This window comes from Setaria viridis, chromosome 4 (genome assembly GCF_005286985.2).
Source record: "Setaria viridis chromosome 4, Setaria_viridis_v4.0, whole genome shotgun sequence".
NCBI lineage: Eukaryota > Viridiplantae > Streptophyta > Magnoliopsida > Poales > Poaceae > Setaria > Setaria viridis.
This window is the reverse complement of record NC_048266.2, coordinates 18827238-18841501: the sequence shown is the minus strand read 5'-3', so window position 1 is coordinate 18841501 and position 14264 is coordinate 18827238. Positions and strand designations below refer to the sequence as shown.

Below are 14264 nucleotides of genomic sequence, written 5' to 3'. Positions count from 1 at the left end.
TCCTCTTATTTCTCCGTTGCTGAGCATAAATTGTTTTGTAGGCCCTCAAGGAATGCAGCTGGGGAAAGACCGAGTTGCTGCTGCTCGAGCGGGGGCTGTGGGAATGCTTCTCCACGGAGAGGAAGCAGACCGGGGAGCTGACCGCGCAGGTCGCCGCCGCTCAGCAAGTCATCGACGACCTGCGCAGGCGTGAGCAGGTGGTGCGGGAAGACGCGCGGCGGGCAGAGGACAAGTTCCAAGCTGTCAATGAGAAGGCTCGCCTCGATCTCAAGGAGTTCCAGGCTGCTGTTGAGAAGGCCCACCTTGATGCCGAGGAGCTCGCACGGCTAAAGGGGAACTATGAGGCCCTTCAGAAAACCGTCGAGCATATCCAGCGCGAGGAGCAGAAGGCCTAGCAAGACCAGGACTTCGAGGCGGCCCGTAAGGTCGAGGCCGAGAAGGTAGCGGCCAAGCTCGGGGCGGAGGTCAGTCAGCTCCACGTGCAAGTGCAGGGGCTTCAAACAGTCGTGGCCCAGGGGCTCGTTTGGGAGCGTGAGCTGAAGGCTCAGTCCGAGGGTAAGGATCTTCTTGTCCCTTTGCTTTTGCGATGTTGTGATGGTTTCTAAGTTGGACTTCTGTGGACGGACCTTATAGACAAAATCGCCCGGCTGAGGGAGGTCCTCGATGCGGAGCGCGCCGAGCACAGCAACCTGCGGGACGTGGTTGCGTTGTCTGCGATGGCCTCGGCGTGGTCCAAGGGGATGGGACAAGTTCATTGGCGGCTCGTGTCCTTGGGATGTACCGTTGGGCCCGCGAGATCACTCAAGAAGTGCTTCGTGTCGGCGTGAGGCGGGCCTTTGGCGTCTTCGGCTCCCACTATGCTGGCATCAATTTTGCCGGGATGAGCGAGGGGTACGCCCCCGGCTACTCCGAGGCTGAGCTGGACGAGATCGATGCGTCGGTGCTCAACCCAGCGGAGGCCTTAGCGAAGCTTCTGGAGGATGAAGCCGTCCCACCCGAAGACCCAAGGATGAGCTAACTGTGTCGGGCTTAGACGCCCAGAATGTAAATATGTTAGTCAACTTTGAACTTGTTTCTGTAATGGCCGCAGAGGCCTTTTCTATAATTTATCAAAAAAATATTTTCGATCCTCTTCCTTGTTTTTTGTGTTTGGAAAGTCTAGAGCGCGGGTTGGGCGCGTCAGTAAGCGCTGATGAGCGAATGTACCGTAGCCGCTGGGGCGTTGGTTTTTTTGCAGTCCGATCAGTCTTGCCTAGCATCGTTCGTGCACTCTCTCCTTTTCATGCTCAAACGTTCAGGAAAGGGGTCGGTTCGGAAAGAAATGGTGTTTTGAGAAGATGTCAAGTGACGTGGGCTAGAGCCCCTAATAGCCCCCGAGGGATCTGCGACCCTGGGGCAGAGCCCGGGTCGGATATCCCTGAGTTCGGTACGAAACTCGAACGAATCGACTCAAAACTGCCCTTTTCCGTGAATTAGCAAGTTATAGGGGGTATGGATGTACAAAACTCAGAAACAGAAACTAAGGGTAGAAGCGTCTTAGCTGCTCTATGTTCCAAGCATTGTTGAAGATCTGTCCGTCAGGGGTTGCCAGCTTGTACGTGCCCGGCCGCAGTACTTGCGCGACGATGAAGGGGCCTTCCCATGGAGGGGTCAGCTTGTGCCAGCCTCTGTTGTCTTGGACAAGGCGGAGCACCAGGTCATCGACGTTGAAGGCTCAGCCTCGCACCTTACGATTGTGGTATCGTCGTAAGGCCTGCTGGTATTTGGCCGAGTGCAGCAGGGCCACATCGCGCTCTTCGTCAAGCTGGTCTTGTGCATCTTCGAGCGATGCCTGGTTCCCCTGTTCATCGAATGCCTTGACCCTCGACGATCCGTACTCCAGGTTGGTGGGGAGGATTTCCTCGGACCCATAGACCATGAAGAACGGGGTGAAGCCAGTCACCCTACTGGGGGTCGTCCTCAGACTCCATAGGACCGCGGGGAGCTCCGCAACCCACCGGCCGCTGAACTTTTTGAGGCGGTCAAAGATCCGTGGCTTGAGACTCTGGAGTATCATGCCGTTGGCCCATTCAACATGCCCGTTCATGCGGGGATGCGCCACGGCCAACCAGTCCACTCGGATGTGGTGGTCGTCGCAGAACTGGAGGAATTTCTTCCTGGTGAACTGCGTGCCGTTGTCCGTGATGATGGAGTTGGGGACTCCGAAGCGATGGATGATGTCGGTGAAGAACTGTACCGCCTGCTTGGACTTGATTTGCACGACTGGTCGTGCCTCGATCCACTTGGAGAACTTGTCGACAGCGACAAGCAGGTGGGTGAAGCCCCCGAGCGCTTTCTTAAAGGGCCCGATGAGGTCCAGACCCTAGACCGCGAAGGGCCATGTGATGGGGATGGTATGGAGCGCCTGTGCAGGCAAATGAGTTTGGCGCGCGAAGAATTGGCACCCTTCGCAGGTGCGTACCACGTGTGTGGCGTCGACGACCGCCGTCGGCCAGTAGAAGCCCTGCCGGAAGGTGTTCCCAACGAGGGTTCGTGGTGTGGCGTGGTGGCCACAGGCTCTAGCGTGGATGTCCTAAATCAATGCCTTTCCCTGCTCGATCGGGATGCAGCACTGGAGGATGCCGGTGTGGCTCCGCTTGTAGAGCTCCTGGTCAATGATGACGAAGGATTTGGCACGACGCGCAATCCTGCGTGCCTCCGTCTGGTTTGCCGGGAGCATCTCGCGGATGAGGTAGTCAAGGTACGGGGCTCTCCAGTCAGACGGGGGGTCGGGCTCCTCTGCTGGGTTTGCATCAATCTCCATGACTTTGGGGTCGGAGGGATTGGCCTCCGAGTCCAAGGCAGATGGAGAGCTGCCAACCCTTTCAGGGTCGGCGCCCGATCCCGGGATAGGTGGCACGTTGCCGACCTCTCCTGGGTCGGCGACCGAGTTTGGGGCAGGTGGCGCGTCGCCGACCCTTCCCAGCTCCTTGTAGCGGATGGAGGGCTTGTACTGGTCGCTGATGAAGACGCCGTCGGGGATGGGCTTTCGGCCAGATGTCGCCTTCGCCAGTTCGTCAGCTGCCTCGTTGAAATGTCTTGCAACGTGGTTGAGTTCCAACCTGTTGAACTTGTCTTCGAGTTTGCAAACCTCGTTGTAGTATGCCACCATCTTGGGGTCGTGGCAGCTCCACTCCTTCATGACTTGTTCGACGACTAGCTGAGAGTCGCCGCGGATGTCCAGCCATCGGATGCCCAGCTCGATGGCGATGCCAAGCCTGTTCAGGAGAGCCTCGTACTCAGTGACATTATTAGATGCAGGAAAATGGAGGCGGATCATGTACCTCATGCGCACGCCGAGAGGAGAGACGAAGACCAGACCCGCTCCGGCGCGGGCCTTCATCAATGACCCATCGAAGTACATTGTCCAGTACTCCTGCTTCTCCGGCGGGGATGGTGTCTGGATCTCCGTCCACTCTGCGACACTGTGCGGGGGGCGTAGGTGATGCCCTGGTCCATGAGCTTGAGCGCCCACTTCGCGATCCGTCCCGTGGCATCTTGATTCCAGATGATTTCGCCGAGAGGAAATGATGAGACGACCGTCACAGGATGGGAGGTGAAGTAGTGGCGCAGCTTCCTCTTCGTGATGAGGATGGCATAGATGAGCTTCTAGATCTGTGGGTAGTGTACCTTGGACTCGGATAAGACCTCGCTGATGAAGTACACCGGGCGCTGCACCTTGAAGGCGTGGCCCTCCTCGTCTCGCTCCACCACCAGAGCCACGCTAACCACCTGGGTGGTCGCCGCGATGTAGAGTAGGAGGGGCTCCCCGTCGGTTGGCGAGACTAGGATCGGGGCCTTGATCAGGAGGTTCTTGAGCCGGTCAAGCGCCTCCTGGGCCTCGGCGGTTCACACGAAGTGGTCGGTCTTTTTCAGGAGTTGGTATAAAGGGAGCCCCTGTTCGCCGAGGCGTGAGATGAAGCGGCTCAGGGCCGCTAGGCATCCCGTGACGCGTTGAACTCCCTTTATATTTTGAATTGGCCCCATGTCGCTAATGGCCGCTATTTTCTCTGGGTTGGCTTTGATGCCACGCACGGAGACAATGAAGCCCAGCAGCATGCCCCTCGGAACCCCAAACACGCACTTTTCAGGGTTGAGCTTGATGCATTTGTCTCTCAGCCTTTCGATGGCCAGTTCGAGGTTGGGGATGAGCTGGTCGCCCTTCTTGGACTTGACTACGGTGTCATCTATGTAAGCCTCAACGGTTCGCCCGATGAGATCCCCGAAACACTTAAGCATGCATCGCTGGTACGTAGCCCCCGTGTTTTTGAGGCTGAATGGCATCTTAACGTAGCAATAGGGGCCGAAGAGGGTGATGAAAGAGGTCGCGAGCTGGTCGGACTTTTTCATCATGACTTGATGGTAGCCGGAATATACGTCAAGGAAGCTAAGGGTTTTGCACCCGACGGTTGAGTCGACTATCTGATCTATACGTGGCAAAGGAAACGGATCCTTTGGACACGCCTTGTTGAGACCGGTATAATCAACACACATCCTCCATTTCCCATTCTTTTTTTGTACAAGAATAGGATTAGCTAGCCACTTGGGGTGGTACACTTCCTTGATGAATCCAGCCACGAAAAGCTTCTGGAGCTCCTCGTCGATGGCCTTGCGCCTCTCCTCGTCGAAGCGACGCAAGCCTTCCTTCACTTGTTTGGAGCTGACCTTGATGTTCAAGGAGTGCTCGGCGACTTCCCTCGGGATGCCGAGCATGTCCGAGGGTTTCCACGCAAAAATGTCGCTGTTCGCGCAGAGGAAGTCGACAAGCGCGCTTTCCTATTTGGGAGATAGGGTAGCGCTGATCCGTACGGTCCGGTCGTCGGAGATGCTGGGGTCGAGGGGGACCTCTTTGACGCCTTCGGTGGCCTCGAAGGAGGTGTCATATTGCTTGGAGTCGGGCTGGTCCTCGGCGCTGTCCACGAGCTGGACCGCAGGATCCTCCATGCAGGTGATGGCTGCGGCGTACTCGCAGCACTCTACATCGCACTCATATGCCTTCTGGAAGGACGTGCCGACGGTGATGACCCCGTTGGGCCCTGACAACTTGAGCTTGAGCTAGGTGTAGTTGGGGATGGCCATGAACTTGGCGTAGCACGGCCACCCCAAGATGGCGTGGTAGGTTCCACGAAAACCCACCACCTCGAAGGTGAGGACCTCCTTCCTCTAGTTGGAAGGAGTCCCGAAAGTGACGGGTAGGTCGATCTGCCCGAGAGGCATTGCCTGTTTCCCCAGCACGATGCCGTGGAATGGCGCCTTGCTGGGGCAGAGGCAGGAGCGGTTGATCCCCATGGCGTCGAGAGTCTTGGCGTAAAGGATGTTGAGGCCGCTGCCTCCGTCCATGAGCACCTTGGTGAGGCGCGTTGTGTCGACGATGGGGTCGACGACGAGCGGGTAGTGTCTTGGCTGCAGGACGTGCCCCAGATGGTCAGACCGGCCGAAGGTGATGGCAGATCCCGACCAGTCGAGGAAGGCCGGTGTAGCAGGCTCGGCCGCGTAGACCTCGCGGCGCTCCAGCTTCTGGTGGCGCTTGGAGTCGTAAGCTACTGGCCCGCCAAAGATCATGAAGCAGTCATCCACCTTAGGAAAGCAATCTTCCTTCTCCTCGCTGTCCTTCTTCTCCTCGTCGGGCTTCCGTCTCCGGTCACCCTTCACCGGGTTGCCTACAAAATACCTCTTCATGAGGTTGCAGTCTTTGTAGGCGTGCTTCGCAGGGAACTCGTGGTTCGGGCACGGCCCCTTGAGCAGCTTGTCGAAGAAGCCGGGGGTGCCCTCTGGGGACGGCTGCCCCGCTTGCGTTCAGCTACGGCCACGAGGGGAGCCTCGCGCCGCTGCTTATTCTTCTTCTTCTGCTGACGGTTGGAGGTGCCCTCGTCGGCATCCTCCTCCCGTTTCGCCTTGCCCTTGGAGCGATTGAAGATCACCCCGACGTCCTCTTCGCCCGAGGCGAAGCTGGTGGCGATGTTGAGGAGCTCCTCCGTGGTCCGCGGGCCCTGGTACCCCAGCTCGTGGACAAGGGGCCAGTAGAAAGTTCTTGCCACAAAAGCTCCTATGACGTTGGCGTCCGTGACATTGGAGAGCTCGGTGCGCTTCCTAGAGAAGCGCCGGATGTAGTCCCGGAGGGACTCGTCTGACCCCTGGCGGCAGCTCCTGAGGTCCCAGGAATTGCCAGGGCACATGTACGTGCCCTAGAAGTTCCCCACGAATATCTCCTTTAGGTCGTTCCAGCTACGGATACGACCCGAAGGGATGTGTTCCAGCCAGGCTCGCGCCGAGTCGGCCAGAAAGAGTGGAAGGTTGCGGATGATGAACAGGTCATCATCCGCCCCGCCGGCCTAGCATGCAAGCCGGTAGTCACTAAGCCATAGCCCGGGGTTCGTCTCCCCGGAGTACTTGGCCATGTTCGTAGGCTGCCTGAAGTGCGCCGGGAATGGCACGTTGAGGATGCGCATGGAGAAGGCCCTAGGCCCCGCTGGGTCGGGGCTCGGGCTACAATCTTCTTCGCTGTCGTAGCGGCCACCACGCTGGACGTGGTAGCCGCGGTCCACCCCCTCCTCCCTATCCGCGTGGGAGCGCCTCTGCACATCCAGGGTATCGCGGGCGTCGCAGACAAGGCCGACGCGCCGGTGAACAGACGGAGCACCGCCTCATATGGGTGGTGGTGTCCGTCAAGCGGGCACGGCCTGGTTCACCCTGTGGGGAGGCTGGTGGACAGACTCCCCCCGCCTCTCGGGAGGTGCGGTGGGTGCTGCCCTGCTGGTGTTTTGCCCGTGTCACCGGGACGCGAAGCTCTCTACCTGCTAGACAGCGGTGCACTCGAGCAGGTTGCGCACCTTCTGGTGCGCCTGACGCTCCTCGGGCATCGCCGGCTCGGGGAGTCATCGGAGTAGGGCCGCCGCTGCGGTGATATTTTGGCTGGCATGGGTGAAGAACTGAGGGCGATCTTCATTCGCGCAGATGCGTTGCTGGACGACGCGCGCCCGCTATCGTGCCCCGCCTTCATTGCGAGGGCACTCGACCTCCTGGCAGGGCACCGCACGTGCCTCCGGCTGTTGTGGTTGCTCTGGGGCCCTGGCAAGGCCCCAGTCGTAGCCACGGCGTGCGGTGGGGGAGTCCGCTGCCTCCCTTCGGTGCCGTCATCATTGGATCCCTCGAAGTGCGCATCGGCCATGAAGCACTCGTGCGCGGGGTGGTGGCTCTCGTTGTTGGAGCCGGCGTCGGAAGTGGTCCTCGCCACACCCTCGAGCTCGTTGCTCGCGGGCGGCACGGTCATGGACCGCGCCAGGAGACGACCGTAGGTCGCCGTGGCATTACGCAGCCTGAAGGGCCACCCCTCCGAAGGAGGCCCATTGGCGCGCGCCCAGCCACTCGCCACTATCCCAGTGGCGGAGCCAGAGATGATGGGGCGAGCGGCCAAGACAAGGAGAGGGATCAGCTCGATCCCCTCCCTAGTGGCGAGGAAGTCCAAGCTCACGAAGCAGACGAAGGAGCCTGGAGTGAAACTGGTGTCGTTGGCTGGCCATCTGAAGCCGGTGATGTACGCGCAAAGGTCCCCTACCTGGCGCGCCAACTGTGGTTGTCAAGATTAGCGGATCAAGACTACGGCTAGTAAATTTCTTTTATGCGTGTAAGGCTTCGGATGGTGGCATGGGAGACACGGGGTCGGACAAGGAAAGCCCTACGTCCAGTATGAGGAGCTGGTCGTGTTACCCATGCGAAGTCTGTAGTAGGGGTTACAGGCGGGCGAGAGAGGGAGCCGGTCCCAAGTCTCTTGGGTGTACACTGATGCTCTAGAGGAAAGTGTGTGTGTTCTGTTGGCTTGATAGTCCTCCTGTCTTAGGGTCCCCGGTTCTCCTTTTATAGTGCAAGGAGAGCTCGGGGTTACAGATGAGTCAAGTGTGAGGAGAAGTAACAGAGATAAGCTAAGTAAAGTAAAATACAAGGAGAGGGACCAGGTCCCCGGGTCGCCGCCTCCTGCTCTGGCCTTTGGCACCTGTCAGCGCGTCCACCGGAGGAGGGCGGCTGCCTTTGGATCCTGTCAATGACCCTCCTAGCGACCACTGCCGCTAACCATGATGATGGTGTTTGGTTATGGCAATTGTGCACATCGGGGAAGATGGCTGACCCCTGTTGTCTTGCTTGCGGCCCATGGAACACGGGCGTCGCATCCCTGTCGCCTGATACGCGGGGCGCAAGAGCGGGCGGAACTCCCTCCTGTGTTAGGCGGCGCAGGCCATGAGTGCCTCTTGACAAATTAGGGGGAGCCACGGCCATTGTAGCCTGTGCAGTCGCGGCTACAGTGTCCCGCCCGGGTACTTGTGGCGGTCACGTCGAGGGGCGCGGGCGACTTTCTGCGCATCAGAGCCGCGGCGCATTTATGGCAAGATCGGTGAGGGGCCCATGAGATCCGCGTCCTCGTCTGCCGGTCCGCACCCGAGGTGGATCCTTGTCCTGTGGGCCCGGATGAGTCTGACCCCCCATGCTCGGGGTCGGGCGAGGCGGAACCTTGTGGCGACGAGTCGGGCGCATCCGACCGTAGGAACATGGGTCGGGCGAGGCGGAGTTTTGCCGTCGAGAGGTCAGGGGTGTCTGACCCCGGGGCTCTGGGTCGGGCGAGACAGAATGTGATGTTCCTTGCTGATGCTAGGCCGACGACACTCGTCGTTACCACAGGTGGGCCTGGACCTTCATGATTGTTGTTTTAAGGGTCATTTAGGAGGTCGGTAATATTTCCCCCCAACACGTAGATACCTCTCTATTGGATATCCATCTATAGCATACAGGTCCTCTTAGTTTAGCCTCTTCAGCAAGATGAACTGGCAAATGCATCATGATATCAAAAAAAGCTGGTGCGAAGATCATCTCCATACGACAAAGAGTCTCTATAATCAAAATTTTCAATTTTTCTAACTCTTCGGTGCTCAACTCCTTAAAACATATTACATTGAAGAACCTCCTAAGCTCAATCAATGGTTTAACAACCTCTTGTGGCAGTATGTGACGAACCACGATGGGTAATAGTTTCTGAAATATAACATGATAGTCATGAGTTTTAAGTCCAAAGAGCTTACACCTGGGCACATCCACACATCTCTTGATATTAGACGCGTAACCATCAGGCATCTTGACACCTTGTAGAAATTTGCATAGATATACCTTGTCATCTTGACCCAAACTGTACAACGCTGGAGGCAAAGTGTATTTGTCCTTCATCACCAAAGGATGTTGATCCTTCCTCATGCCCAAATGTTTCATGTCCACATGAGCCTTCTCGCTATCCTTGGATTTTCCTACCATGTCAAGCAAGGTCCCCAGTATGCTCTCACATATTTTTTTTTAATGTGCATCACATCCAAATTATGCCTTACAAGCAACTTTTCCCAGTAAGACAGTTCAAAAAAAATACTCTTCTTCCTCCAATTGTGCCATCTAGTGTCCTCTTCACGCTGCTTCCTCTTTTCAGTCATGTTCCCAAATGTCACTTGCTCAAAGCTTTCATACTGGTTCCGCACACCTTCCCCATCCAGTGGCACTGGAGGCTCCCTCATTTCCACCTGGTTGTTAAAGCTAATCTTGTTGCGGCGCCACCTGTGATCCATGGGTAAAAAGCGGCGATGACCCATGTAGCAATACTTTGAACCAAATTTCAGCCATAAATAGTCAGTATCCTTGTGGCAGTTTGGACATGCAAACTTGCCTTTTGTGCTCCAACCAGATAGCATGCCGTATGCTGGGAACTCATTAATTGTCCAAAGTAGAACAACACGCAGAGTGAAATTCTTCTTTACCTTTGCATCCCATGTCTGAACACCGTTGAGCCAAAGATCTTTGAGCTCATCAATAAGGGGCTGCAAATAAACATCAATGTTATTTCCTGGAGATTTTGGCCTTGGTATCAACATTGACATCATCCAGAACGGTTGTTTCAAACACAACCAAGGAGGTAAATTGTAAGGGATTAGGATCACAGGCCATGTAGTGTATGTCACGTTCAACATCCCAAATGGATTGAAACCATCAGATGCAAGACCCATCCTAACATTATGAGGATCCAAAGCAAATTCCTTATAAATTTCATCCACGTGTTTCCATGCCATGGAGTTAGCAGGGTGCCGCATTTTTCCATCTTGAGCAAGTCCCTCCTTATGCCAACGCATATATTCAGATGTGGTCGCTCTCATGTATAACCTTTGCAGATAAGGGATCACTGGAAAATACCTTAGGATTTTCTGTGGAACACGCTGCTTAGGTGCAGCATCACCACTAGCTGCCTCCTTCTCACTTGAACCAACAGGTTTCCATCTACTCTCTCCACATGTTGGACATTTATCCAAGTCAGCATATTGTTTTCTAAACAAAACACAATCATTGATACATGCATGTATCTTTTCGTAGTCCAGCCCAAGATCACGAACTACCCTTTGCACTTTATCCAAACTATCTGGAACACAATGACCTTCAGGGAGCACAAGCGAAAATAGCTAAAGCACAGCCTCCAAAGCACTGTTACTGAGACCAAACATGCACTTAATCTGAAATAGCTTGACAATGAATGAGACCTTAGTAGCCTCCTTGCAACCTGGATATAGTTATTTATGCGCCTCAGTTAATAACTTAAAGAATTTCTTAGTGCTTTCATTTGGCTCTTCAGTTTGGATTTCTCCACGTATTGCACCACTGATTAGTGAGGAAACCAAATCATTCATAGACGGACCATCCCCTGATTCACCATCATTGCCAACTCCTTTAGTGATGCTCGCATATGAATCATTTTCTTCTCTTCCCTTGGATGAAACATTCAGAAAATCCCCTAAAAAGCAAATGATTTCTAATTTCCTCAACTGTTATGTATGACATGGAATGGCATCTTGTACATGGACATGGTGCCGTATCTCCTTTACAAGTGCTTGCAAATCTAGTATCCATAAATTTCTTCAATCCTTTTTGCCACTGATCTGATACTTGTGGCATCCGCATCCAACTCCGATCATCATATGCGACATTAATGTCCTGCATATACAGTTAGTTGCTCATATCAGTATGCTAATAAGTCCCTGCTTTCTCCATCTATATATAATTACCTCCACGTCATCTGATGTCTGGCCGTCGCCGCCCTGCTGCCACCACAACCAGACCCTATTGTTGTCGCCGCCCTGTAATTACCCTAGGGCAACGACAAGGGTAGCGACGCCAAATATTAGGCACGAATGCAACGACCAGGGTCATAAGATTAAGCAAAGCCCAGTGCCACGAAAAAACTAAAGCCCAACCCAACCATTTTTTCCTCCGACGCCTCCCCTCCTGTCCTCGTCCAGTCCGCCTCCTCTCGTCGAGCCCAAATCTCCTCCCCATCCTCCTCCAGTCATCCTCCACCATGATCCGCACACCTCCCCCTAGATCCCGTCCCCTCCCAAGTCCCAGCCGCTCCCCATCCGCACTGCTCGGGTCAATGAGGGAGTACCATCGAAACGCTAGGGATTGTTTTGCCTGGGGCAACAAGCTCATAAAGTTGGAGACGCCGTCGAAGGCCCACACCGCATGAGGTCGGGGCCACCGTGGCGACGCTTCTTCCTCACGTCGTCAACAATTACACAGCGGCATCAACAGGCAGCCTACCACGTGGTCGGTTTCGAGGGGTTTTACCCTAGGGAAATCGTGGTCGGTTTCAAGGGGGTTTACCCTGGGGAAATCTTTTCAGGTGAAGATAACTACTGACTCCGACTACGAAACTGAGTCCGACACAGAGACGGATGACGATATTGACCACATGTATGAGCAGTGCATCGATGAAATCGTAATGTTCTTACTTTCTTATTTGTTTTTATCTATGTATCCCTCATTTGTACTACAATTCAAAGATGGTTAAGATAGTCATTGAACCATTGAACATTTATCTATGTAGCTATGTATTGAACATTGTACGTTGACCCCTGAACCATTGAACATTTAGCCAATATTTGGGAGGCTGATTCAACATTGATCATTGAACATGACAGGAATGTGAACAGGGGAATGTCTATGTTTTTACCTATGTATCTATGTCAGAATGTCAGTCATGCATAAACCCCTAAAACATTAATCATTGAACATTAAAATAATCTGAACATTGAATGTCAGAATGTATTGCAGGCTGATTTTATTTAACTATTTGATGTATTGCAGACTGATTTCGATGAGTTGAAATCTACTTTCAAGAAGTACGGGAATCATGCCAACAAAAAGTACAACAAAGTGGTGCGGGAGCGCCATGATCTTGCCAAGAAGCTTGACATAACTAAAGAGAAGGCAAAAACATTAGTTGCAGCAGTTAAGAGGCTTGGCAAGAAGAAGGTAGGCATTAAGTAGGTCTTGGTTCACAAAGTGTTTAGTTTCATCTGTAACATAACCTCTAGTGCTATGATCCCCACCTGTCATGTTCTTTTGGACTGCCTGTGTGCATGGTGGAAAAATGTTGCTTGATAAGCCTCATTTTGATAAATGTCTTTGCTATGATCCCCATCTGTCATGTTATGTTTGATCAATCTGTTGGTCTAGCTGATAAATACATTTACAATATTAAATTACTGATTGAATGAGGTTACTGGAGTAACTGTCAAAGCCTTGCAACATTGCCTACCTATTGCAAGGAATTTTCATAGAATTTATTTCTGTAACTAACTTAGAATTTATTTCTTTTACTTCGGCTCCTATCCATCACCCAACTATTGCGTAGCGTGGTGGTGAGGTGCTTGAGTCCAAACGCTGGAGACCCTAGTTCGATTCCCTCATTGCGCATCTTTTAATTTTTCCATTAAGTAAAACTCGCAACCATTTTTTAACTCATGGCGACAACACCAATCTATTGCAACAAATTTCTTGTTGTTGCCATGGGCTATGTGGCAACCTAACAAATTCGTTGCAATATTACTTCCTACTTGCAACATTACATATTTCGTGGCAATAACCCTTACATATTGCAACGCAAAAAAAACTTTATAACAACGCAAAAAACCGTGGCAGTTTGTTCAGCAACTCGCAACCATTTTCAACTCGTTGCGACAACACCGACCTATTGCAACAGATTTTCCGTTATTGCCTTGGGCTATGTGGCAACGTGACAAATTCATTGCAAAAATGTCAAAGCCTCGCAACATTGCGTATTTCGTGGTTATAACCCATCGATATTTCAACGAAAGCAATTAATTATTGCAACGAAAAACACATGTGGCAATATCGCCTACCTATTGCAATGAATTTTCAATGTGGCAATAACGCCAACTGGTTGCAACGAAAACTCAAAATCGTTGCAATAACCCCTACCTGTTGCAATGAAATTTGAGGTGATGGGATGATGGCCATGGCAATAGCCCTAAAATCTAGTAGTGTATGATGGTCGCTCCGACCCAACCATTTGGCTCAAGACATACAGTTTTGCAGTGATAGCTGCCAACGGCACTTATGATCAGATGGCAACCTATTTCCCAGTGGTGATGGGCCCAGCTCCGCTCCTGTGGCTAGAGAATCTCCCCCCCCAATAGCATTGATAGTTGGAGTCAACTCACTAGGGCTTTCACTCAGAATTACCAGGCCACCTACAGCCGACCTGGTAATAGGGAAAAACTTGGCAAAGTCCACCAAAGGGTAGGCAAGGATATTCGCGACTACGCCAACTGCTTCTTCAAACAATGGCAACAGGCTGGCTGGCATTCATGATCGTGATATCATCTCGTACTTTCGCTTCGGCTTAATAAACCAGAAGATGTTTGAGAAGTTGTACGAGGCTGCCCCAAAAATGGTTGGGCAGATGATGGAAATTGTTAACACCCAAGCTGACATCAAAAAGGCAGCAAAAGTCGAGTTCCAAAAGCACCGTCAAAACGACGACTACGATCACCCAATGCATGATGAACCCCAAGCACGCCTGGAGCCCCGACTCCGCAAAAGGGCCCCAAAGGTCTACACTACTGAGGAAAACCCAACCAGGCAAAGCACCTTCAACTGAGAAGAATTCGATGGATCTCTCAATGGCCCGTGCCCCTTCCACAAGGATGCACAACATACTCTATGAGATTGCATAGTCTAATGAAAGAGCTCGACACTTCGGTGGAATACAAGCATCCATGCTGCAATGACTACTATCAGGACAACAACAAACGCGAGTATCGTAATCGTAATGGTGGTCAACGCTAGGACGACCATGACAGCCACATCAATGATGATCGCGATGACCGCAATGACCGCAACAACAG

At 53.1% G+C, this 14264-nt stretch overlaps 1 protein-coding gene across 1 annotated transcript; it reads right to left on the bottom strand.

The window, feature by feature from the left end:
• Positions 1-2362: 2362 nt before the first annotated feature.
• LOC117853506 (uncharacterized) lies at positions 2363-3151 on the bottom strand. Its single transcript, XM_034735847.1, has 2 exons — positions 2696-3151; positions 2363-2404 (listed from the first exon to the last, which is right to left on the bottom strand). The coding sequence occupies exons 1-2, from the start codon at positions 3149-3151 to the stop codon at positions 2363-2365; spliced, it is 498 nt and encodes a 165-aa protein (XP_034591738.1).
• Positions 3152-14264: the final 11113 nt, after the last annotated feature.

What these genes read in the sequence shown, in the direction of transcription:
- LOC117853506 (XM_034735847.1), bottom strand. Translation starts at nt 3,151, where the DNA reads ATGGTGGCATACTACAACGAGGTTTGCAAACTCGAAGACAAGTTCAAC. An exon ending in TCCCGGCAAACCAGACGGAG is followed by an intron (nt 2,405 to 2,695) that starts GCACGCAGGATT and finishes TTGCCTGCACAG; the next exon opens with GCGCTCCATACCATCCCCAT.